This window comes from Pseudoliparis swirei, chromosome 7, assembly GCF_029220125.1.
Source record: "Pseudoliparis swirei isolate HS2019 ecotype Mariana Trench chromosome 7, NWPU_hadal_v1, whole genome shotgun sequence".
Lineage (NCBI taxonomy): Eukaryota > Metazoa > Chordata > Actinopteri > Perciformes > Liparidae > Pseudoliparis > Pseudoliparis swirei.
Window position 1 is genome coordinate 18,168,557 of NC_079394.1, and position 22,402 is coordinate 18,190,958.

The window sequence follows — 22,402 nt, forward strand, 5'->3', positions numbered from 1 at the left end:
TTCATGTGTGTTATAATATGTCAGTTTGACTTCTTTTGCAACTTAATATGTATTTATTTTTACAGTTTACATTACATTTGTGAGAGAGTGCTTTGCTCTAGGTCTAGTAAGGGTATCTAAAAAAGGTTATCACTTTTTTGTGTGTGTTTGGGGGGGGCTCCAGTTTAATGATGTATAGTAGTATTATATTTATTTATATACTTTTCATATAAGAGCGGTAGGATATAGTTGTATTCAAATAAGAGATTCATAGAAGTGATCTGAATTCAATTAAATAATAGTAATAATACAGTAATCAACATTGTTCACTGTGATCTATTTGTTATACTAAACAGAGAGACCTGAGAGACCTGAGAGGAATGGCAGGAAAGGAGACGCAATGCAAAACTAGAAACCCTGAATTTGACTATGGCTTCCACTTCCATTATTGGCAATAGAGTCAAAAGGCCTGAACACAAAAGCTGTGGTATGTGGTCAGCACAACATCCATCACAATAGAAACCAGCTCAGGCATTGAGGCAAAAGGATCACATTATTAGTTGACATTCTCATGCTGTCAAAAGAGGAAACCACATGCAACTAAAAAGAGGTGTCGACACTTGTTCAAGTGTTCAAGGTATAGACAGCTCCGGTTATGGCTTGATTTCTTTATTTAGCTACACATAACCATATATTAACCTGCACAAAATAACATAATCAAAATGGTATCATTTATTATTGAAGAAAAAAAATGTCTGGGTATATACGATCACGACTTCGGTATTTCTAAAAATCTGCTCTGCTCAATGTGCTCCACCTTATCTGGGAGGGGAAGTCATACATTCACGGTAGTTTGAGTTACATGTGTTAAAGTAAAAAGTAAAATGCATACAGAATACAGATATTAAAGGAAATTAACGGAGGTGAAGAGAACACAATATTGATTACCTCTGCCACACTACTCAAAACAAATAATATATGCCAAGACAGCACATATTTGAATGTGCTGGTAGGACCTTCAGAGGCGAGCAGTAGATGGCGCCACTGCTGCTCTTTTCCAGTTCGGGTCTGAACCTCAGTTTAATTCGTCCTGCTTCCAGGTGCTGCAGTTGAGCCCTTTCGCTTTCCGTACAGGAATGTGAAGACTGCATTACGTCAGTTATCCTGCCAGCGGCAAGGAAGCAGGCTGGTTCGGTAGGAGTGGACGTATACTACTTCTACTGCGGAGAATTAAAGGGAATTGTGTGTGTTTCTTTTCCCGAGGAGTTGAGAGTCGAGAGTCCTGGTTGGTCCAGCTCTCCTGCTTCAGCATGAGCAGCGCGTGAAAGGATTTTAATTTCGACGACACTCGGTTTGCTAGATGGAGGAACCAGAAGGTGAGCGATACCTCCTTTGATACCGATGACACATCGCCTCCGTTTATCTGAATATTGCGGTCTTTTTTCACGTTTAACGCTCATTCGTGTGCAGCGTTTCAGTGCAACGTCGAACATACCTGTTGTTTACTCCCTCTTCTCCCAATACACAGCTGGATCTTTTGTTTTTAAACAATGTAACTAGTTACATGTTCATGTGAATAATGTGTCTTTTCTCAAAGGAACAGATACGAGTTACTGTGCGGGATGTGGAGGAGAAATCCAAGACTCGTTTCACACCAAAGTCCTCCAGGACACCTGGCACAACGCCTGCTTTCAGTAAGTTTTCCAGTCCATGATCTTAAACACGCCTGCACGTCTACTCCCTGTAACAAGCTCACTCTTGTTAGGCGCAGTCTGATGAGCGTTTTGTTTTCATAGAAAGAAGAAGGGACAGTTTACATGGATATGGACAACTTTTTAAAGTTGTTTTCCCCCCTTTGTGGGTAAACATGCTGGCTTCTCTCTCTGTATGGGTGTACTTACAAATGGCCTTGTGGATAACACCAGAAGCTTCTGTCGTGCAGCCTCAACATGGGCCTCACAGATCTGTTTTTAACAATTCACCATTGTGTTGTGACCCTCTGCACACAATACGTGTAGGATGTGCATTGCTGCTACTGTCACGGCTGAGTAACCTCTGCATGGGGACAGTCCAGGTTGTTGACTACAGACCGGTCAGTGAAAAGGTCCAACTAACCTGGAGGACTTTGTCCTCTTTGATCTCTGACTCCTGCTCTGAGGCTTAATGATTTTTGAGCTCATGTGAGTTCTCTGATTTGCACAGGTCACTGGCACAGTGAGTTATCTCTGAAACGTCTTCAGTCACACACCATTAAAAACTAAAAGAGATTAGATATTGTGATGTGTGGGGTGAAAGCCAGACTGCAGTCTTGTCAGCCATCTAAATGTGCTGTAGTTTTAAAAACCCAACAGCAATTACACTGTAATCACTGCTCACAAGTGTGCTTAAAGACCGTAAAGAATTTTACAGCCAAAATGTCCTTTTTTAATGTGGTGCCCCTCTTGTCTATTGTCCACATGCTGCCACTCTACCCTCCATGTGCCTCCACCTTGTGTTACATTCTTCCACGCTGACGTCAGCCTTGTTCCAGTAAACCTGGCAGTGTTATTGAGGCCTATAGGTAACTGCATGCTCCACTCGGCTGTGCGCCGCATTCCTAGACGGCGATTCAGAGATGTGATTCCTCTGTCTCAGACTCTGACTGCAGAGTCCTTTGGGGTTTTTTCCAAAGAAAGCTGGATACTTCTATAGAGCTGCAGATATTATCATCATACTTGGCCACAACAATAGTATTGTGTTTCATATGTTTAGGATTGGGTGGTATTAAGTCCTTTTGATCTATTGTCATTTATCTTCTGCACTAGAACATGACATTATAAAAACATGACACATTTGTGTGAACAAAAACAGAATCCACATATATTTTAAGAAACTTTTTTTATGGTATTGCCTCTTTTGGTGCCACCATATGACCTGCGTTTCCTTCAATTTGATGCAGTACAGAACAAAAACATTTATTTATTTATAAGTTCGACATACATTTACAATGACGCTAGTCTGATAGTCAAAAGCAAAAAACTAAAACCGTTGGTGGATTTAGCTGTTCAAATGCACAGATATGGAACTTTTCTTTCTTTGTCTTAAACATCATCAGGATATGCTGATTGAAAGCAGAGGTTACTTTGACACGGGATGCACCTATAACACCAATGACACGCTGTCCTTGTGATATGAACGGAGAAGCAATTGTCAGTGTCCACTAAGAGGTTGTTGTTGTGGAGAACTTTTGGAGCACAACAGTCACCCACCCACAGATAAGTCTCATTATAAGTGAAACACGTCCTCGTCAGGTCTTCAATGCCGCCATTTGAAGTCCCTCTATCTCCACTTCATACTCCAACAAAGGAATACACTCCAGCAGAAATGTGGATTTAAGGAAATGAGTAGTGTTGACTTTGTAGTGTTTGTGCAGGCAGGACCATTGTGTTCATTGAAAAAACACCTGAGCTTCTAGAGGGAAGTCAGGTGTTTTTATAACCACCCATATATCACTTTATCTTGATTTATCATGGGGACACAATGGGCAATAATGATAGTTTATCAGCTGCTTTTGTCAAGGAATGCTTTTTATTTGGAGCAAGGGGGGCAGGGTGGACGTTTTAGTTTTTACTGCCACACCGGCACAGATACTGAATGTCATACACCCCACTCATAAGACTGACCCTACCACTGTTGTGTTTGCTGTAGCTTGATGGATGTTTGAGGCAGATACCAATGGCAGTATTTGAGAGTTGGAAATGGACGAACAATATTTCTGCCATCATACATTTCATAACATTCAATGTTTCTTGATCTGGAATCTTTAGATTTGCATGTTAAACAATTGTGACCAATGTACTGTCTAAACCTGCCAGTGCTGTCCAGCAGACGGACTGTCATGGCAACTCGGCTTCTAAATCACTGCAAACGCATGTTTTTAGAATTTTTATTTTTACTTTTCAACTGGTGTCGATACATATAATAATGAATCTGAGAGAAGGTAATGTCTAAAACCACACTCCCGGTCAGGTTGTGCTGTTTTGTAGAATTCCACAAAGCTTAATATATTATTTCAATGATCTTGGGTCTTATTTGAAGGTTTGACATCTTTCCAACTCAGATAAACACAAATCGTATGAGTGGCCTTTATAGCAGCTGTGGCCACAGCAGCACAGCTACCATTACTCATGCAACGTTAACCTCGGCAAACCTTCAGCTCTGCTTCCCCGCATCATGTCATCGTGTGACCAATCAGGCTGACGTCATTATTACACTGAACCTGTGTTCACTCTTAATTTGAGTTGACCTCAGAAGAACAGCCTGTTTATGTCCTCTATTTGGTATGAGGGCATTAACATGGATGCCACTTGATGTAATAAAGGCAACTCGTGCTCCCCCTCTCCACACTATGATCTCCACAATAGACACAGCCATGTTATCTTCCCTCTGTAAGATGGCTCCTTTTTAACTGATGCCAGAAGACCGGTGAGCTATCTGGAGTCTGTGCAAAAGCCAATAAGCCTGGTTCGACTTTACCTGCAACGAGATGCACGAGCTTCAGTTGAGAACTGCAACCAGCACTGCACCGAAATGATTGAAATGCATTAAAAAACACATTCCCACTCAGTTATATTCCTGACTTCATCTTCCATACTCGCATGAGACATGATGTACTTGATGCCATCATATACCAAGTATGTGAGCATTCAGAGAGCGTTTTCTGGAAAGACCAAACCACCAGCAGGGCTCTCGCTATCATTTTGGATAAAATCATAGCCCTGAATTAGATCAAAGTTGTTAATCAGGAACTCCGTGCAGTGTCGGCTGAAAGTTCGTTATTGTAGGCACTCCCGAATGCAACCTGTGTATTGCATCACACCTACTGTTTTGGTTTTGTTCCAGAGAAATTAATCCTGTGACAGTATTGTGATTCATTTGACTTCTTAACTTAAAGTCTCATAAGTATCTTCTCTTCAATTATCTACAAGCCAGGGTGAAAATCAAAAGGTCCTAATGCAGCTATAGCACAACAAAACAGGCCTGCAAACATTCCAGCAACCTAATCTCTGACCGAGCAGCTCATCCTTCATTGTGTTCTGGCAGTCGAACCGCCTGCCACCATTTTGCATCGCCTGTGTTCAAGCAGCGCTCGGAGCTTCGAGGTGCTCTCCAGTCTGCGGGCAACGTCGGCATTCTTCACGCAGAACATTTTTTCCCCGAATAGCAGCCAAAAATGTCCGCTTAATTGGCTCAGTTTCTTTTCTGGTAACAGCCTGGATCAATCAGTATTGTTGTGCTATGAAGTGGGATTTAGTGACAGTCTTAATATTTACCCTTTTTAACTGTTATCTTTGTGTGTGTGTGGAAGTGTACCTTTTTTAATTAGAGTTGACAGTAGATAGTGACTCGAGATGAGTGCAAACAGATTGATATTCATCATGTGATCGCTGTCCCTGATTGACCTCAGGATCTTCCTTATATTTATTCTTCACTCTTAACCCCCAAAGCTATCAGGATGCTTTTGTTTTTATTGACATTGACCTAGATAAGAAAATGCACACTGAGAAGTTTAAGTAACTCCAAGAAAAAACTTTGCAATAAACAACATGCTGATCTGAAGGCTTTGCCCCTGTAGACATTGTTTCAGCCTTTACTGGGCATCGGGTTGTTGTCAAAGTGGGAGTGCAATTGTCCCTCAAACAACTGGATCCTGTTAAAGTTCTGGAAATCAGCAAAGCATTTGGCTGCCTTGTCGGTCGTGTGCAGAGGCTAACAAACAAACCAACCCTACGTCCATAAATGCTCGCACGATTCTCCTTTTTTGAAAGTCTTGTTTTTTTCTCGCATGATAATACTGCAGTATTAACGGCACACATGCAAGACCCAGCACATCTCAAGAACAAGATATTCACTGTATGCTTCACCTTGTTAAACTCAGAAAGGTAGGAACATGCCCCCAGCTAATATTCTTGTGCAACCTCAGTTAAATGTAATTTGTGGTTGCCACACGAGCTCTTATTTACTATTGTACATCATTCAATGGTATGTAATATGAGCAATGGGTTTTGAGAATGATTTTAAAAAAAGATGACATTGTTTAGTGAGGGTCTAAATGCTTCATCTTCAAGCCGTATCCCCTTGAAGATGATTGCTTCACAGTTGGGAAAAGCCTTCGTCTCTTCATTCTTCTGTTCATCTCCTCTGTTCTGTGCACACGTGACCAGGGCTCGTTCTGCTTGACCTCCCAGGTGTTCTGTGTGCTGTGACCACCTGACTAACTGGTACTATGAGAAGGAAGCCCAGCTGTACTGTCGCAAGCACTACTGGGAGAAGTTTGGAGAGCTCTGCCATGGCTGCTCCCTCCTCATGACTGGACCTACCATGGTGAGTCCGCTGCACGTTTCTTTTGCCAAAGTCTGACTCATTCCAAAACATCAGACCAAATGACAATTAACGTCATTTTCAACTTCAGTTGAGATTAAAGGGAACTGATCTTACACGTCAACGTGCTACGCAGCCTGGGAAAACCGTTCTACAATTTATTGTGTTACTTTTTTTGGCTACGTATTCATAACTAAAAGTTTAAGATTCAAACTGCTGAGGGTGTGGCGTATGAAAGACATGGGTTATGACCAGCACATGAGGACAAAAAGACGCTATGAAGGGAAGTGGAGGAGCAGGGTAGTAGACACTACCCATAAGAGGGTCTAAACAATCAGTGTTTCTTAAATATATGTTAGAGTATTAGCGTTAGTTTGTCATCAGTCTTCCAACTTTATTAAAGTGTGAAGCTAAATTGATGAAATACTCTTTTAATGCTAATGTGACATGCTAATACTTCCCCTATTGGTGTTTACAAATCTAAAAATACCACAAGTGTCGATGCACTTTCCTTTTGTTTGTTTTTTCTTCTTCTGGTATGTGATGAGCATGACAAGCTTCCAGGCTGTTGGCGTTTGCTGGTTTGTGATTGCATGAGGCTTCGGTCTAATAAAGTCTGGCTCAAAGGTATTGGTCAGTTGCTCCATGTGATTGCCGGGCTTCACGGTCTGCCTTGCCGTGATTGTGTAACAACAATTGCCAACCATTTTCTCCTCTACTTAATAATGCCAACGGAGCGTGTCGATGCTCTCTGTGTATCAGTTTATTACTAACATAAAAAAGCACAGTTCACTTCCCAGAGTACGCAGAGGATCTAGTGGGAAGACGCTAGAACATGAGCGGCTTGTGGAGCGCCTCGTGTTCAGTCCTCTGTGGGGGAGGTGGCTCTGTACATGTTCCCCACAGTGCACCCCTCATGTCGTTATGTGTACTCATGAGTCTTCATACGGCAAGTGTCTCTTGTTGAAACAACACTTTGTAACTTTTAAGAAGGCTATTTTTTTGTTACATTTTTGCCTTTGTTTGACGGTGTAGCGGCGGACTGGAAATGGGGGGGGGGGGGAGAGGGAGAGAGGGAGAACGGACATTCTTCCCTCCAAATGTATAGCTTGATTGATAAGTATATATATTTCTGAAGTTTTTTAACCCTCCTGTTACCTTAGGGTCATTTTGACCCGATTAAATATTTAACCCTCTTGTCGCCTTAGGGTCATTTTGACCCGATTCAATGTTTCACCCTCCTGTTACCTTTATATTTACTAACATATTTTACCCTTTGGGTTCAATTTGACGCCAGCAATTAAAACCTCCAGAAAATTATTAGAATTAATATTGTTTTCCAAGTTTAAGTGTGAGGCACTTTATGTTTGTTTGTTGACTACCGAAAGAACACCGACATTAAACATTGAATGGGGTCAAATTAATCCTAAAGCGACACAAGGGTGTAATATTGATTCGGGTCAAATTGACCCTAAGGCAACACAAGGGTTAAAGAAACTGGGAATGGGGAAATTGGGATTCCTTTAGATGTCGAGGCCAATGCACCTTGGTGCCACGGTGTACTGACCATGCTCCGAGCCAAGGTGGATTCAAACGGTATGAATCCAATCTGGCACCAGAGACACTGGTGGGTGTTTTGAGTTAATATCACCAAGTTGATGCATGACTTCGGACTACAGATGAAAAATAGCCTCTTGGCTAACTCTGGCACATTTACTGAAATGTTTTTATGAATGTGTACCGTCTCTTATTAAATGAACCCAGTCAAAAGACATTCAGGTGATAGCAGCTCCTGCCGGTCACAAACAAGTTTACTTGTCTAACATGGAGCCAGACTGAAGTTTTTCTTTTTTCCACCGAGCAACACACACAATGGACTCCTCCATTTAGTATTGGCCTCCTGCTTCATCAGCCGGTGAAGCCAAGTGTTTTTGGCAGAGTGGATTTGGAAGAGAATCTTTGTGGGCCGTGAGCAGAGGAGGGTCCTGCAGAGCGGCTGCTGCTGGATAGGCATCCAAGTCCAGAACACCATTGTTTTTTCTCCTGGTTTTGATTATTGGTTGGTTTATTGATTGTTTGAAGAGAGTAGTTATATTGTACAAAATTGTTTTTGATAAGCATTAAATCAATTTATCTGCAGTCCAGTTTCTTCCTCTCCAACATGGCCCGTAATTGTTCTTCACTTTGATCTAGTCTGGCTCCGTTTGTCCTGCCAATGAAGCCCGAGCAGGTTGTGACTGGTCGGTGGCTCTGCTGCTGCCTTACAGGCAGGGTGGGACAGACAGACTCCTGATATGTCGCAGTTATTTGGCTGACAGCTCTATGTAGCAACAGCCTTTCCCATCACTGACTCACTGACTCCGAGCTGTGGCTAATGTGGTAAATAATATTGGTTTTAACTTTAAATGGGCTTATATATACTACATGCTAATGTTAAACAGGTTTTGAGTGTGTTGTGTATTCACACCAGAATAGTGACAAATAAAGAACACTCAAAACTTTTCAATATTCACCAGCCACCACAGTGTATTGTTTTCGACGAGTCGGCGCGTCAAAACTTCAATGGACGATCAAAATGAAGATCGCCGTGGTCCGAGTAAAGCTCCGGAAGTATGTGTGATCCCATTGCAAGTAGGGCTGCAACTAATGATTATTTTGATAATCGATTAATCGGTTGATTATTTTATCGATTAATCGATTAATCGGATAAAAAAACAAAAAAACTCAACCCTTTATTCAAAACAGGGTCCGTACGGTCATGGAAAACCTGGAAAAGTCATGGAATTTTTAAATGGCTATTAGCAGGCCTAGAAAAGTAATTGAAAAAAATAAAATCCCAAAATATTTGGAAAAGTAATGAAAATTTGTTTTATTCACATTTTAATTTACACGGTATACATACGGTATGCTTTGGAAATGTCATTGTTAGTTTAAATACTACATCTTCTCACTTTGTCACGTATAGACAGAGTTTTCACAACATGTTTAATCATGGAAATTTGGTTTAAAGTCATGGAAAGGTCCTGGAGACCCACTGGTCACCATGGTGATGAACCGTCACAAACAGACTGACAGCTCTCCTCTCCTGAGCAGTGGTCCCCATGTGGCCCCCTGAACAATATCAGAGACGCGTTACGATTTATTATTATTTTCACCTGGCCCGCTGCCGTTGAGATTGCAGTGAGACGCGGAAAAAAATGTGAAGTGGTGCTCTTCGCAATAAAACATCTTTGATGGGACGTATCGCGTCTCGGCCAATCAGCGTTCAGATGTCCACAGCGTTTGGGAAGTTAGGTTAGCTTGAATGTTAGTCCGCTACATCTGCTGCTGTCACGCTGCACGATGTAGCGATACTAACAAAGTACCTGTACGTTAAACACGATGTGATTTAGCATATTTTTAGTATCGATACTTCATTAAAAGAGTGCCCGATCAGAGCTCACGCGCTGCTCCGCTCCGTTAAATGATGTCTGCACGCGCAACGCAGCGCACAGAGCGAGTGGCGTCGTGGCTTATCCCCGTTGCCTTTCTCCGTGGAAAAATATTTTCCGCTCTCCGCCACGGAATAAATAACCACGTTTTCTACGTTATACTCTTGTGGAAATGCCACACACGTCGTGACATGTAGCGCCCTGGTGTCTGGGTTCATGACGTCACCCGGAGGCGCACTTAGCTCCGTGAATGTCTCCGACTACGTGAATGACTTCCGCATCCAGCGCCACGTGAGCAGCAGCAGCCAATTAGATTCATCAACAGAGGAGCAGCTCAGCGCTGATTGGCTCTCACAACGCAGCGTTCCGTCTCTCCTCTTCCTCCACTCCGCTCTTGTTTCTCCTGCGCGGCTCTGCGCTCAAATCAACTTTGTTTATACTCCGTGATTTATTGAGCGCCGTAATAATCGCGCGACACAACGAATCGATAATGAAATTCGTTGCCAACTATTTTAATAATCGATTTTTATCGATTTTATCGATTCGTTGTTGCAGCCCTAATTGCAAGAGGTGCCCATAGCAGGAAACATGGAACATAAGTTATGAAATGGTTCAGAAACTGCTTCATGAACTATTCTAAATGTTTGATTAAGATCCAATAGTGCACGGATGTTATCTTTTCATGAAGAAATGGTTAAATATGTGAATTTCTTGTACACTAACCGCACATACTGTATTACAGGAAGGTTTTTTTTTGTTAGTATTTCATAATGAAGAAAGTTTTGCTGGTATTCTGTCAAAGTAAATATTTTTTATCTGCCTCTCTCTCTACAGACTTTCCCCTGAGCCACATGTGTGTCGCTAAACTGAGTCTTAACACTTTGATCTCATAACTAAACCTGAAATCGACAGTCTGTGCTGAGGTATGATTAAAGTACCGGTTTGCTGAATGGCGGACACGCATCATCTCATCTTGCACGAGAGCGAGTGACGTAAAACGTGTGACTTACATTTCCGAAAAGGGAAATCGGGCGTCCTTAATGAGAGGAATCCCACGGTTGTGATGATTCAGGGGGTTGAAAGTTCAATTCAATTCAGTTTATTTGTATAGCCCAATTTCACAAATTACAAATTTGTCTCGGAGTGCTTTACAATCTGTACACATAGACATCCCTGCCCCAAAACCTCACATCGGACCAGGAAAAACTCCCAAATAACCCTTCAGGGGAAAAGGAAGAAACCTGCAGGAGAGCAACAGAGGAGGATCCCTCTCCTAGGATGGACAGATGCAATAGATGTAATGTGTACAGAAGGACAGATTTAGAGTTAAAATACATTCAATGAATATGACAGAGTGTATGAATAGTTCATAGTAGGCATATTCCACGATGGAGACCTACGATCCATCAGACAAATGGCGGTGGGGAGGAGGGGGCGGAGTCTCAACAGTGGGGAGTCTCAACAGGACAGTGGCGTAGTCAGAGCAGGAATTCCACGACCCAGGCAGTCCATCAGGCAGATGGGATCTATGCCGTCTCATAGGGTCCGATGACCCCATGAGACGTGAAGTCAAAAGGACTTCGGGAGAAAGCAGAGTTAGTAACGTGATTGAGAGATGAAAATTCATCCTTAAGGAGAGAAAAAGAGGAGATAGGTACTCAGTGCATCCTAAAACGTCCCCGGCAGCTATAAGCCTATAGCAGCATATCAAGGCTGGACCAGGGCAAACCTGATTCAGCCCTAACTATAAGCTCTGTCAAAGAGGGAGGTCTTATGTCTACTCTTAAGCGAGGTGACTGTGTCTGGCTCCCGGACTGATATCGGAAGCTGGTTCCATAAAGAGGAGCTTGATAACTAAAGGCTCTGGCTCCCATTCTACTTTTAAGACTCTAGGAACTACAAGTAGTCCCGCATTTAGTGAGCGTAGCTCTCTAGTGGGGCAATATGGTACGACAAGCTCCTTAAGATATGATGGAGCATCACCAATCAAGGCTTTGTAGGTTAAGAAGAATTTTAAAAGTGATTCTTGATTTTACTGGGAGCCAGTGCAGAGCAGCTAGTGCAGGAGTGATGTGATCTCTTTTCTTAGTTTTAGTGAGAACACGAGCTGCAGCATTCTGGATCAACTGGAGGGACCTAAGAGATTTATTAGAGCAGCCTGCTAATAAGGAGTTGCAGTAATCCAGTCTCAAGTAACGAACGCGGAACCAATTTTTCTGCATCTTTTGAGACAAGATGTGCCTGATTTTTGAAATATTACGTAGATGAAAGAATGCAGTCCTTGAGATTTGCTACGTGGGAGTTAAAGGACAAGTCGATCAAAGATAACGCCAAGATTCTTTACAGTGGTGTTGGATGCCAGGGCAATGCCGTCTACAGAATCCACATCACCAGATAATTGATCTCTGAGGTGCTCAGGGCCGATTAAAATTACTTGGTTTTGTCTGAGTTTAACATCAAGAAGTTGCAGGTCATCCATGTTTTATGTCTTTAAGACATGCTTGAATTTTACAGAGTTGGTTGCTCTCCTCTGGTTTTATCGATAAATATAGTTGAGTGTCATCTGCATAACAATGAAAGTTTATGGAGTGTTTCCTGATAATATTGCCCAAAGGAAGCATGTATAAGGTAAATAAAATTGGTCCAAGCACAGAACCTTGTGGAACTCCGTGATTAACGTTGGTGGTTATCGAGGTCATCGTTACAAATACAAACTGAGATCGATCTGATAAATAGGATTTAAACCAAATTAGTGCCGTGCCTGAAATGCCAATCGACTGCTCCAGTCTCTGTAACAGGATGTCATGGTCAATGGTGTCGAATGCAGCACTAAGGTCTAACAAGACCAGGACAGAGGAGTCCTTTATCTGCTGCCATTAAGAGGTCATTTGTAATTTTCACCAGTGCCGTCTCGGTGCTGTGGTGTTTTCTAAATCCTGATTGAAATTTCTCAAATAAACTATTATGATGTAGAAAGTCGCACAACTGATTTGCGACCACTTTCTCAAGGATCTTGGAGAGGAAGGAGGTTAGAGATCGGTCTGTAGTTAGCCAATACCTCTGGATCCAGAGTGGGCTTCTTCAGGAGAGGTTTAATAACAGCCACCTTGAAGGAGTGTAGTGTGGCCTGTTAGCAGAGACACATTGATAATATCTAATAGAGAGCCGCCAATTAAAGGCAAAACGTCTTTAAGCAGCCTCGTCGGGATGGGGTCCAAGAGACAGGTAGACGTGTTCGAAGTAGAAACCGTTGAAAATAATTGGTCACGGTTGATAGGAGAAAATCCCTCCAAATATACACCAGGGCATACAGCGGTTTCCAAGGCCATTCCACTTGAGGACAGATTGGCACTGGTTATGGGCAAGAGATTATTAATCTTGTCCCTAATAGTTAAAATCTTTTCATTAAAGAAGTTCATAAAGTCATTACCACTAAGGTTTATAGCAGGGGTGCTCACACTTTTTCAGCATGCGAGCTACTTATTATGTGACCAAGTCAAGGGGGGTGCTAGTAAGTGCTCACCGAAGAGTTGTTGGGGTGCTAGTAAGTGTGCTCACCTACCGCGCGGAGAAGATGACTTTTCTTTGCTCCCCGATGCGCGCAAACAAACAGAAATGACGTGCTGCTGCTGTGTGGCGCTATCGATCGACGAGCATTGAGCACCCCTGGTTTATAGGAATGCTCGGCTCCACAGAGCTGTGACTCTCTGTCAGCCTGGCTACAGTGCTGAAGAGAAACCTGGGGTTGTTTTTTTTTTCTATTATTGATGAGTAATAGGCTGCTCTGGCATTACGGAGGACCTTCTTATATGTTTTAAGACTATCTCGCCAAACTAAGCGAGATTCTTAGATTAGTTGAGCCATATGCGTTCAAGCTTGACGTTGCTTCAGTTTGCGGGTCTGAGGGTTATACCAGGAGCAAACCTCCTCTTCCTCACTGTCTTCTTCTTCAGAGGGCTATCGAGTCAGTGTCATTCTCAGAGAGCCTATGGCACTGTCAACAAGATGATCAATCTGGGACGGACTAAAGTTAGACCAGGAGTCCTCTGTTATATTGAGGCGTGGTATCGAATCAAATACAGAAGGAATCGCTTCTTTAAATTTAGCTACAGCACTATCAGTTAGACATCTAGTGTAGAAACTTTTGACTAACGGAGTACACCGGTAGTATAAATTCAAAAGTTATGAGGTTGTGGTCTGACAGAAGAGGATTCTGTGGGAAGGCGTTCAAATGCTCAATGTCAACGCCATAAGTAAGAACAAGATCAAGCGTGTGGCCAAAGCTGTGAGTGGGTTTCTGTACTCTCTGACAGAAGCCAATCGAGTCCAACAAGGAGATGAATGCAGCACTAAGGCAATCATTATCAACATCCACATGGATATTAAAATCTCCAACAATAATAACTTTATCGGTTTTAAGAACCAAACTTGATATAAATTCTGAGAATTCAGATATAAACTCTGAATATGGACCTGGTGGCGGTACAGAATCACAAATCGAATTGGCTGTAGTGTTTTCCAGGTTGGATGTGAAAGACTAAGAACAAGGCTTTCAAATGAGGTGTAGTGTAATTTTGGTTGAGGATTAATTAATAGGCTCGATTCAAAGATGGCTGCTACTCCACCTCCTCGACCGGTGCCTCGAGGAATGTGAGTATTAATATGACTTGGAGAGTCGATTCATTCAGGCAGACATATTCTTCATGGCTCAGCCAGGTTTCAGTTAGGCAACATAAATCAATGTGATTATCTGATATTAAATCATTCAGTAACACAGCTTTAGATGACAGAGATCGAATATTTAGGAGACCACATTTAATAGACCTATTTTGTTGCACTGCTGAAATAATTGTGTTAACTTGTATAAGGTTATTGTGTACGACTCCTCTTCTGCTTACTTTTGATTTATTTAATTGAAGTGGCCGTGGGACAGACACAGTCTCTACTCTAAAGTCAAGGGTGGGTAACTGCTCGAATGGAAGAGCAGAGAAGGGTGTTAAACTACAACTCTGCTCCCGGTTCCTGATCTGAACCCTGGGTTGTCATAGATTAAGTCCGGTGATCAACTTGGTCATATTCGCAGAAATGAGGCAGCGCTCCCACGCCTCCCGTGGGATGAATGCCGCCTCCTCATCAGATCAGGTTTTCCCCAGAAAGTCTTCCAGTTGTCTACGAGCCCACATTATTCGCTGGGCACCACCTCGACAGCCAGCGGTTGAAAGGCGACATTCGGCTATACAATTCGTCTGTCTGCAAATTTGGGAGAGGGCCAGAGAAAATTACGGTGTCCGACAACGTCTTGGCATAAGCACACACCGATTCCACATTAATTTTAGTGACTTCCGACCGGCGGGCTCGGGCGTCCACCACCACCAGCGTGTACAATCTGACTGTATCTCCGCTTATCCTTAGCCAGCAGCTTCAAACAAGACTCCCGCCGCGCCGCTCTGGCCCCGGAACACCGACTCTGGTCCGTGGCTTCGCTATTTTGACGTTCCTGACTAGAGTGCTCCCGATAACCAGGGTGTGTTCCTCAGCGGGTGTGTCGCTGAGCAGGAAAACTGGTTCGAACGTGAAGTGGTTGGTGCTGGCGGGCTTCTGTGTAGACTTACTACTCCTGCGAACAGTTACCCAGCCATCCGGCTGCACGGTTACCGCCGGAGAACAGCTAACAGCTGACTGTAGCTCCGCGCCGACTACGGGAGAGGGCGGGCTAACTAGCATAGCTGTCTGAGCTTCGATAGCGCGGAGCCGTGCATCTAAGTGAGACGAGTGGCTCAGACCCGCAGAGAGGTGACATCATATCAGATGCCAGACAGTGTGAGAGTGAAGCAGGTGTTACGCCTGCGTCACCGCTCGCAGTGGGAGGAGCAACTCTCGGCACATCTCCCTGAGCAATGCAGAACAAGACTGCAGCTCGTCGTCCGCACATTGCTTCTTTTCACGCAGGCGTCTTGAAGATCAGCCCAATTTGTTTGTGGTTGCAGGTGGCCGGAGAGCACAAGTACCACCCCGAGTGCTTTGTGTGTCTGAGCTGCAGGGTGGTGATTGAGGACAGGGATACCTACGCCTTGGTCGAGAGATCCAAACTCTACTGGTAAGACACCTGCACATTCCTCTCCAAAGCTTTTTTGCAATATAGAACAAAGCAGCTGGCATTTATTGTTGTGGGTTAACATCCTTTGAACGACACTGTAATTATATCGTAAAGAAGTTACTGAACGTAGACACAATATCCTTTTCATAGTTTGTGCTTGTCATAGTAGGCATATTCTTGAGGCATGAATGATATTTAATTTTCATGCACATTGACCGCCTCACTGTCTTCACTCTTATATGAAGGGCGTTGTAGTTAACATGTGAGTTTATTATTCACCTTAATGTTCAGCCAGTGTTAATAAGTAGAGAGAGCAACTTAACAACAAGCACATATCCACACATGCGGCGCTCCATCTCTTTGTTTTCTGTCGTGTGCAGTGGAAAGTGCTACAAGCAGGTGGTTCTTACACCCATGTTGGAAAAGTGCTCCCACGACTCCGTGATCGACTCCCTGCCGCACACCGTGACCCTCATCTCGATGCCCTCTGCAGCCAACGGCAAGAGGGGCTTCTCCGTCACGGTGCTGAGGGACGACAGCGGCTCAGCGAGTGTTCAAGTCAAAGAGTAAGTGGGACCCGGTGTGTGCGTGTGTGCGTGTGTGTGTGTGTGTGTGTTCTCTCTTTCACCATGTTTGCACCCCCTGTATTGCTGATGCTCACATAGATGTTGGTACTGTGTTGTTCCAGAGTCAGAGGGATGCTCATTAGTCCAGAGGTCCGAAATGCCATCCACGTTGGGGACAGGATCCTGGAGATCAATGGCCTTCCTGTGGGGACAATGATGCAGGAGGAGGTGGGTTTATTCCTCACTCGCATCTCTGATACTCATGAAGTTGGATGTGGTCTGAAATGAGTCAAAGGAAGCTAATTAAGTGTCGCCATTAGGGCAAGTCCATTCCTTGAGTGCAATTTCCAACAAAGGGAAATTAAATTCTTTGACATTCCTTACATTCCTCCATCATTAATACATTCTTCAGCTGACAGAGGACGTGTGTGGTATGACTGCACTTAGTTTCTCATTAGGTTGCATTACATTTGCTGTCATGAAGTTATGCATTTTAATTTGTTTTTGTCTGATGTGATTCAAGGTCAAGTCCTATAAACTGATCCAACTCCTCTGCTCAGTTGGACTTAGCTAAATGTATTGTAATCTAATACAACAGTCCTGCAGTAAATTATGCCTTAGTCATAATGTTCAGTGTTTACAGGAGTAAACCAGAATACAATTGCTTTATATCGAGCATTAAAGTTGATGTGAGGAACTTCTAACTGGTTATGAAATATGGTTTAATACCTCCTTTATAAATAATCGACATCAATGACAAGTTTATTTCTATCGAGTCATTCTTGATGCTCGTCATCGGTGCCACTCTGTCGGAATCCGCATGAAATCATACAGGTTCACCAGAAAACCCTCAACTCTAACTCTTTTTTTTTTCTTTTTCAGGTGGATGATCTTATCCACCACACCAGTCACACGCTGCAGCTCCTTATGGAGTATGACCCAGTGAGGCAGCGTTTAGACCGCCTCAGACTGGGATCGCCAAGAGCCCGTCTGGGAGTCCCAGCCACGGCCCGCCTGCATCTGTCCTCGCCCCCCAACGCGGTCCTGGAGAGAACTGATGTGGTTGATGACGGCACATTGAAGAGGAGGTCTTTGAGGTATGTTGGAGCAGCCAAAACCCACACAGCTTACACAGGTCTGTAATAAACATGAGAGGAGTACATTATTTTTGTCATTTTTAACTCACCATATTCTCTCTCTTCCAGGCGCAGTAACAGCACATGTCAGTCACCAGGGCCAAATTCTCCTAAAGAGATGCCTTTCATTACCCGAGACATCGGCCGCTCTGAATCCTTGAGATCCTCCAGTAGCTGCTCTCATCGCATCTTCCGGCCGCATGACCTCATCCACGGAGAGATCTTAGGAAAAGGCTTCTTCGGGCAGGCTATAAAAGTCAGCCTCCAACTTCTTATCTTTGTATTTATCTTACTTTGTGACTTTTTTAGGGTCCTCGTGCGATGGGCTTCAAGTCATGCAAAGGTTGCTTTCTCCCACCAACAGGTGACCCTTAAAGCCACAGGAGAAGTGATGGTGATGAAGGAGCTGATCCGTTGTGATGAAGAGACCCAGAAGACTTTCCTGAAGGAGGTTGGTAACGTGCAGCAGGAGCTCTGCGCTTCCTCAGTCATTTATCCTACAGCCAACTAAAAGCATGTCAGATGTGCCCTCAAATACTGCCTTTACCTCCTTTTTGTGAGGGTTTTGCCTCTGTCTTATGTCTTCATGTTTTTTATTCATGATTACATATCTGAAGACTGGTTGGATTATAAACTTGCTATCGTAATGTTTAACTTGTTTTTTAACTGCTTCTGCCTAATCTTCAGGTCAAAGTGATGCGATGCCTCGAGCACCCCCACGTGCTGAAGTTCATCGGCGTGCTCTACAAGGACAAGCGGCTCAATTTGATAACCGAGTATATTGAGGGAGGAACCCTGAAAGATTTCATCAGAGACACGGTGAGTTGACCTCTTCCTCTCTCCCAGTAGAGCACACGTCACCCCTCAGTGGCCACAGACAGAGCCCTGTGCAACTCTGACTGTGTGGGAGGGGGCTGGCCTGAAGGGAACTCTGCACTAATGGGGGGCTCTCCGCTCTCTAATGGCCAAGGCGTGCAATGAGAAAAGTTGGATAAAGTGTTTCCAGGTGAAATTTAAAGAGCTTTGCTCCCCTCCTCCCACAGCTGACTTAGGCAGTTATGCTAAGTGCACGGCCAGATGAGGAGAAGCAGTGATTTACTTGTACACAGCATGTGGAGGAGGGCCAATGTGTAGGGTTAATCTTGTTCACTGTTCCCGTTACATATTGTTTTCCTGTCTCTACTGTGCTGCACAATCATTGTGTTGTACCTCTGTTATGCATTATGGCCTCTGGGGCATCTTCTATTCATTGCTCATTCTTGTTTTTTCTTTGTCTTTACTCGGGACTAACAGGATCCATTTCCATGGGAGCAAAGGGTGAGCTTTGCAAAGAGCATCGCTTCTGGCATGGTGAGTCGGCCTCTTGGGAAGACATTACTATTAGTGGAATCTCTGGCCGCCATGGATTAGAGATGTGTGAGCGGGGCTGAACTACGACGTGAATTCTACCCTCTTCGCCTCCTTTTGTTTCAGGCCTACCTTCACTCAATGAGCATCATACACAGAGACCTCAACTCTCACAACTGCCTGGTTAAAATGGTAGGTGACATGGCATCTTACCAGCCGTTACACATCACAACATCCGAACAAGAAGATTAAAGGGTGGGAACGGAGTAAATGTTGGCGTGCATCCAGTTGTGAGTGAACGAAGTTCCCAGCCCTGTGATTTTCTGAGAAAACTGAACAAGAGCATTTATAATCTAAATAGAAACGAGGTATCAGCTTTTCTACTCGTGAGTGAAGTTGCTTTGACTTTGGCGAGAAGTGATGAGAAGACAAATGTGCTTCTTTCGTGCTGAATGTTCATGTACAGAGTTAATAATGTATAGTTGCATAAATAAATAGTTTAAATGTCACCATTAAGCCCCATCCGTCAACAGGACAACACCGTGGTGGTTGCTGACTTTGGACTGTCCCGACTCATCCTAGAGGACAAAGTTCAGCCTCTACCTGAAAAACCAACCAATAAGGAGAGGGTGTTCAGGAGCATCGACCGAAAGAAGCGCTACACTGTCGTGGGAAACCCTTACTGGATGGCTCCAGAGATGCTAAATGGTGAGCCGCTCACAGAAATGTATCACCGACTTGATTTGCAGAAGATCGTTTGGTCCGTGCATTTACTCCATCCTTTGCCGTTGTTTCAGGTAAACGCTATGACGAGAAGGTGGACATTTTCTCCTTTGGGATCGTACTCTGTGAGGTGAGAACTTTGCTGCTTTGATTTCCTGATGACAGCCTCGCTTTTGGTTGCAATGCTACTTAATTCTAAAACCCTGGCTCTCATCACAGCTGTATTATTAGACCATGTCAACACACCCATGCCAAAACATTGCCAAGCAACCTTCAAGTCTCCACAGATCTAATTGCATTGTTCAGATATTCTAGGACGTCATGTGAAGTTCATGGGCTGAATGAAACGTGTCGTGCCTGTACTGATGGTTTGTCTACTTGTTTGCGTATTAGCTTACCTTCTCCTCCTGTGTTGTGATCCAGATCATTGGAAAAGTCTATGCAGATCCAGAGTGCCTGCCCAGGACTCTGGACTTCGGCCTGAATGTTGGCAAGTTCGTGGAGCAGTTTCTCCCTGAAGACTGTCCTCCAGCTTTCTTTCCCCTGACTGTGGCCTGCTGTGACCTCACCCCAGACAACCGGTGAGCACCTGCTCTGATTGCGTCGGATGAAGGCTTTCACTTTCCTTCTTATAAGCCGTGGTACAGCACTGCTTCTTGATAGCTTCAGCAGGACAAAATCAAATGATATGACCCAATTTCAAGATTTTTTTAATATATTGGGAATAATAGTATTCATCACTCACTCAAATGGCTGCATGAGAAGTGTGTCCTCTTCTCCTGGACAGATATTATCGAGCCAGTTAGAAACGACCACAAGACCACTGGAATCCCTATGTAAACAAACTCTTAAAACGTTGGACAAAAAACATGTGTTGGGTTAATTGATCTCAAGGGTGTGTAGAAGCAGTGGGAGAAAACAACGGCTAAAAACAGATGCCATGTTGACCTGCCTGCACTGGGCTACGCCTCTGCTGCCAGATTGCTTCCTCATGTTTTCTCTCAGCCTTGTAAGTCCAGCGTTAGGCTCAAACCCCTCTGTGCTCTTTCCTCCTCCTCCTCCTCCTCCCCCCAGCCCAGCTTTCCAGAAGCTGGAGGACTGGATTGAAGCGCTGTCCCTCAACCAGGAGCTGGGGATCCCCTTGCCAGCCGAGCTGGATGAACTTGACCAGAGTGCGAATCGCCTCTACATGGCGAAGGACAGCTCTCCATCCCAGAGCACAACTCAGTCCCCAACCCCGACAGCAGCCCCTCCAGACTCATCCAGCACGACAGACGGCGGTACCTAGAACCGGGGGGTCATCTTTGACCCCTCTGAACTGCTGCACTAATACTGTGGACGAGAAAAAGAGGGAAATTGCGTTCAAGCCGAACCATTTTAGAACTGGATGACCTGTGGTAGTTGGACCAATCTCCTTGTGTGGCACCGTGACTCTAAAGAGTGCCGGTAAACTGCAACAGGGGTGGAAAGACGCATTTCAAAAGGACCAGTGTTTACTAATTAATTCAACACACACACACACAGGGTTTTACTAATGTTTACGGTGCTTAAAGACAATATGTAACCTTCTTTGGTCCTTTCCCCGACAAAAGACAAACTCCTTAATTAGATTCGATGAGTCTGACGTGACGGTGGTTTAGTTGTGGAGTGGACTGCTCCGTCCTTCTCAACCAGACGACTTCCCTTCAGCAGCAGAGCGAGGCGCTTCAGTCTGGCTGACTGGCGGGTCCAAGTAAACTAATATTTTAGGATTTAGTTTTCTGTCTAAACGCCGCTGATACAATTTTTGACGAGATGGTTATAAGTATGCTTCTGTACTTTCTAGACGAATGATGAATTAACTTTTTGCCATGCTGACATTTCGTTCAAAGTTTCTATCAAACACCTGATGGATATTAAATAAAAGTAAAACTGGGCAGAAGGTAGGGGCTGTTATTAATAATTGTCAGACAGTCACTCTCACACAATTTGACCATAAGAAGTTGCTTTATACAAAATAACCAGATTTTGGTTTTCTTAAGCGATGTATATAAATATGTACATATCATGCCTCTAATTAAATGCCATTTTCTAGATTTGTAGATTTTGAGACATTTTGTCATCTTTGGAGGCTTATCCCTTTTTCTCTATCATCATAAGGTACGGACGATGAGTTCTAACCACTATTATTTATATCACTGTAGTGTTTCATAAATAAACCTTCAAGTACTTTTGTTCATGTCATTCTTCAATGTTGCGGGTCAGTAAAGGTGTTGATAAGTGTCGTCAGAATCCGGATCCGATTGAGGATCAGAGTTAAATCATTTGTAGTAACGGATGAAGGAAGTGGGTTTTCTTTTCCACAAACAATTACAAACTGAAATCATTTTTTAATTTATCTTTCATGGAATTTACTGATTTACCTCTGACTTCACTTAGACAAAAGTTTTTTGTTGTCCTTGATGGAAATGCAAAATAAAAAGATCAGAACATGAACTGGTTAATCTTCTTAAGAACAGGATGTATTGCTTTTTTCAGTTTCATAACATACTGGACATTTATTACATCTTTGACTGCTGGTCAGACAAACGGACCTAAGACTTCACTTTGGTAACATGCATTTTCCTGTTTTCACATTTTGTAGAGTAAAAGCGATATAACTTTGAATTATTATTGAATGATATTAGGCTTAATGAAGAGTTTAAATACTTTTTTTAAAATCATGACTTGCAATTTTAAAACGATTATCAATGATTGTTTATCTGCTGCTTTTAGCACCTGGAA

General features: G+C 43.5%; 1 protein-coding gene across 3 annotated transcripts; it reads left to right on the plus strand.

Annotated features, from left to right (window-relative positions):
* The first annotated feature begins 1,166 nt into the window (after positions 1-1,166).
* On the plus strand, positions 1,167-22,114 carry limk2 (LIM domain kinase 2). Of its 3 annotated transcripts, XM_056418614.1 has the most exons (16): positions 1,167-1,355; positions 1,577-1,673; positions 6,207-6,342; positions 15,758-15,867; positions 16,248-16,433; positions 16,556-16,661; positions 17,316-17,530; positions 17,639-17,825; positions 17,934-18,020; positions 18,257-18,388; positions 18,863-18,919; positions 19,043-19,108; positions 19,450-19,624; positions 19,714-19,769; positions 20,063-20,220; positions 20,714-22,114. In XM_056418614.1, the coding sequence occupies exons 1-16, from the start codon at positions 1,340-1,342 to the stop codon at positions 20,925-20,927; spliced, it is 1,998 nt and encodes a 665-aa protein (XP_056274589.1). In that variant the 5' UTR covers positions 1,167-1,339; the 3' UTR covers positions 20,928-22,114. The 3 variants fall into 3 exon arrangements, with proteins under 3 accessions (XP_056274589.1, XP_056274587.1, XP_056274588.1); XM_056418612.1 differs by having other exon boundaries at positions 17,639-18,020; XM_056418613.1 differs by having other exon boundaries at positions 1,583-1,673; positions 17,639-18,020.
* The last annotated feature ends 288 nt before the right edge of the window (positions 22,115-22,402 follow it).